Source organism: Oncorhynchus nerka, linkage group LG27 (assembly GCF_034236695.1).
Source record: "Oncorhynchus nerka isolate Pitt River linkage group LG27, Oner_Uvic_2.0, whole genome shotgun sequence".
NCBI classification, from domain to species: Eukaryota; Metazoa; Chordata; class Actinopteri; order Salmoniformes; family Salmonidae; genus Oncorhynchus; species Oncorhynchus nerka.
In genome coordinates, this window is record NC_088422.1 from 105,751,199 (window position 1) to 105,753,698 (window position 2,500).

Here is a 2,500-nt window from a genome sequence, read left to right on the forward strand (position 1 = left end):
CTCATCAGTAGGAAAGACCTGACCCTCAGAGCCTACCTTCTGTTGACCCTGTTGACTCATCAGTAGGAAAGACCTGACCCTCAGAGCCTACCTTCTATTGACCCTGTTGACTCATCAGTAGGAAAGACCTGACCCTCAGAGCCTACCTTCTGTTGACCCTGTTGACTCATCAGTAGGAAAGACCTGACCCTCAGAGCCGACCTTCTGTTGACCCTGTTGACTCATCAGTAGGAAAGACCTGACCCTCAGAGCCTACCTTCTGTTGACCCTGTTGACTCATCAGTAGGAAAGACTTGACCCTCAGAGCCGACCTTCTATTGACCCTGTTGACTCATCAGTAGGAAAGACCTGACCCTCAGAGCCGACCTTCTATTGACCCTGTTGACTCATCAGTAGGAAAGACCTGACCCTCAGAGCCGACCTTCTATTGACCCTGTTGACTCATCAGTAGGAAAGACCTGACCCTCAGAGCCGACCTTCTATTGACCCTGTTGACTCATCAGTAGGAAAGACCTGACCCTCAGAGCCGACCTTCTATTGACCCTGTTGACTCATCAGTAGGAAAGACCTGACCCTCAGAGCCGACCTTCTATTGACCCTGTTGACTCATCAGTAGGAAAGATTTGTTTCTCTTTTGGTCCATTCAACAACAGAGCGATACGGTCCTTGTTTCAGCAGGATGTTGTATCTATACCTTATGTCATGCCTTATTGGAATGGATTTATTGATAATATCTGTTGGAAAACAAGTTTGGATGTTGCCACACACATACCTACTTGTTAACAAAATTAAGGAAGTTTCCTTTAAAATTATTCATAAATATTATCCTGCAAACCACTATATGAAGAAGTTTAAGGAAAACATCAACTCAAATTGTTCCTTTTGTAATGACCACCCAGAAACAGTTGTGCATCTTTTTTGGCATTGTATGCATGTAAGAAAACTGTGGCAAGACATCAGTAGGTTTATAATTGAACACATTTATGAAGATTTTACACTATTGTGGAGAGATGTACTGTTTGGATTCTTTACATACAATAGAAATAAGCGGAATCATTTTCATGTAATTAATTTCATTATTCTTTTGGCCAAATTTCATATACACAAATGTAAATTTACAAACAGAAAACCACATTTTAGTACCCTACAAAAAGAAATTGAACTGTATTTTAAGACGGTTAAATACTCTACTAACAAAAAAAGCTGTTAGAATTGTAAGTATATGCATGTCCCTTAAGGTCCTTGTGTAATTGGAATGTGATATTGTACCCCCTAGCCCCGCCCCTAGCCCAGCCCCTAGCCCCGCCCCTAGCCCCGCCCCTAGCCCCACCCCTAGCCCCGCCCCTAGCCCCCTAGCCCCTCCCCTAGCCCCGCCCCTAGCCCCTAGCCCCAGCCCGCCCCTAGCCCCCTAGCCCCACCCCTAGACCCGCCCCTAGCCCCGCCCCTAGCCCAGCCCTAGCCCCGCCCCCAGCCCCGCCCCTAGCCCCGCCCCTAGCCCAGCCCCGCCCCCCAGCCCCGCCCTAGCTCGATTGTCCATTGTGTGTAATCTATGTATGCTTGTGTTCCCTCATGTGCTTCATGTATTGATTTGATATTAATAAAAAAATTAAAAAACATTTTTTTTAAGATATGGGAGTTTATCAAAAATGGATTTGTTTTCAAATTCTTTGTGGATCTGTGTAATCTGAGGGAAATATGTCTCTCTAATATGGTCATTACATTGAGCAGGAGGTTAGGAAGTGCAGCTCAGTTTCCACCTCATTTTGTGGGCAGTGAGCACATAGCCTGTCTTCTCTTGAGAGCCATGTCTGATTTCTGGGAGTTTATCAAAAATCAGTTTGTGTTTGTGAACAGAGCCCCAGGACCAGCTTGCTTAGGGGACTCTTCTCCAGGTTCAACTCTCTGTCTCTCTCTCTCTGTCTCTCTGACTCTCTCTGTCTCTCTCTCTGTCTCTCTCTCTCTGACTCTCTGTCTCTCTCTCTCTCTCTCTCTCTCTCTCTGTATCTCTCTCTCTCTGTCTCTCTGACTCTCTCTCTCTCTCTCTCTCTCTCTGTCTCTCTGTCTCTCTGTCTCTCTGTCTCTCTCTGTCTCTCTGTCTCTCTGTCTCTCTGTCTCTCTCTCTCTCTCTCTCTCTCTCTCTGTCTCTCTGTCTCTCTGTCTCTCTCTCTCTCTGTCTCTCTCTCTCTCTGTCTCTCTGTCTCTCTGTCTCTCTGTCTCTCTCTCTGTCTCTCTGTCTCTCTCTCTCTCTCTGTCTCTCTCTCTCTGTCTCTCTGTCTCTCTGTCTCTCTGTCTCTCTCTCTCTCTCTCTGTCTCTCTGTCTCTCTCTCTGTCTCTGTCTCTCTCTCTCTCTCTCTCTCTCTCTCTCTCTCTCTCTCTCTCTCTCTCTCTCTCTCTCTCTCTCTCTCTCTCTCTCTCTCTGTCTCTCTGTCTCTCTCTCTCTCTCTAGGTCTGTGGGGCTTGGTGAATAATGCAGGAGTATGTGTTAACTTTGGGGATGCAG

At 46.5% G+C, this 2,500-nt stretch overlaps 1 protein-coding gene across 1 annotated transcript in view; it reads left to right on the forward strand.

Annotated features, from left to right (window-relative positions):
• The window catches only part of hsd11b2 (hydroxysteroid (11-beta) dehydrogenase 2), an 85,159-nt gene that overhangs the window by 71,416 nt on the left and 11,243 nt on the right, over positions 1-2,500 (forward strand). Inside the window, exon 3 of the mRNA XM_065012503.1 lies at positions 2,447-2,500. This exon is cut by the window's right edge and continues 132 nt beyond it. Coding sequence (XP_064868575.1) covers positions 2,447-2,500 — 54 coding nt within the window. The remainder of the gene's footprint in view (positions 1-2,446) is intronic.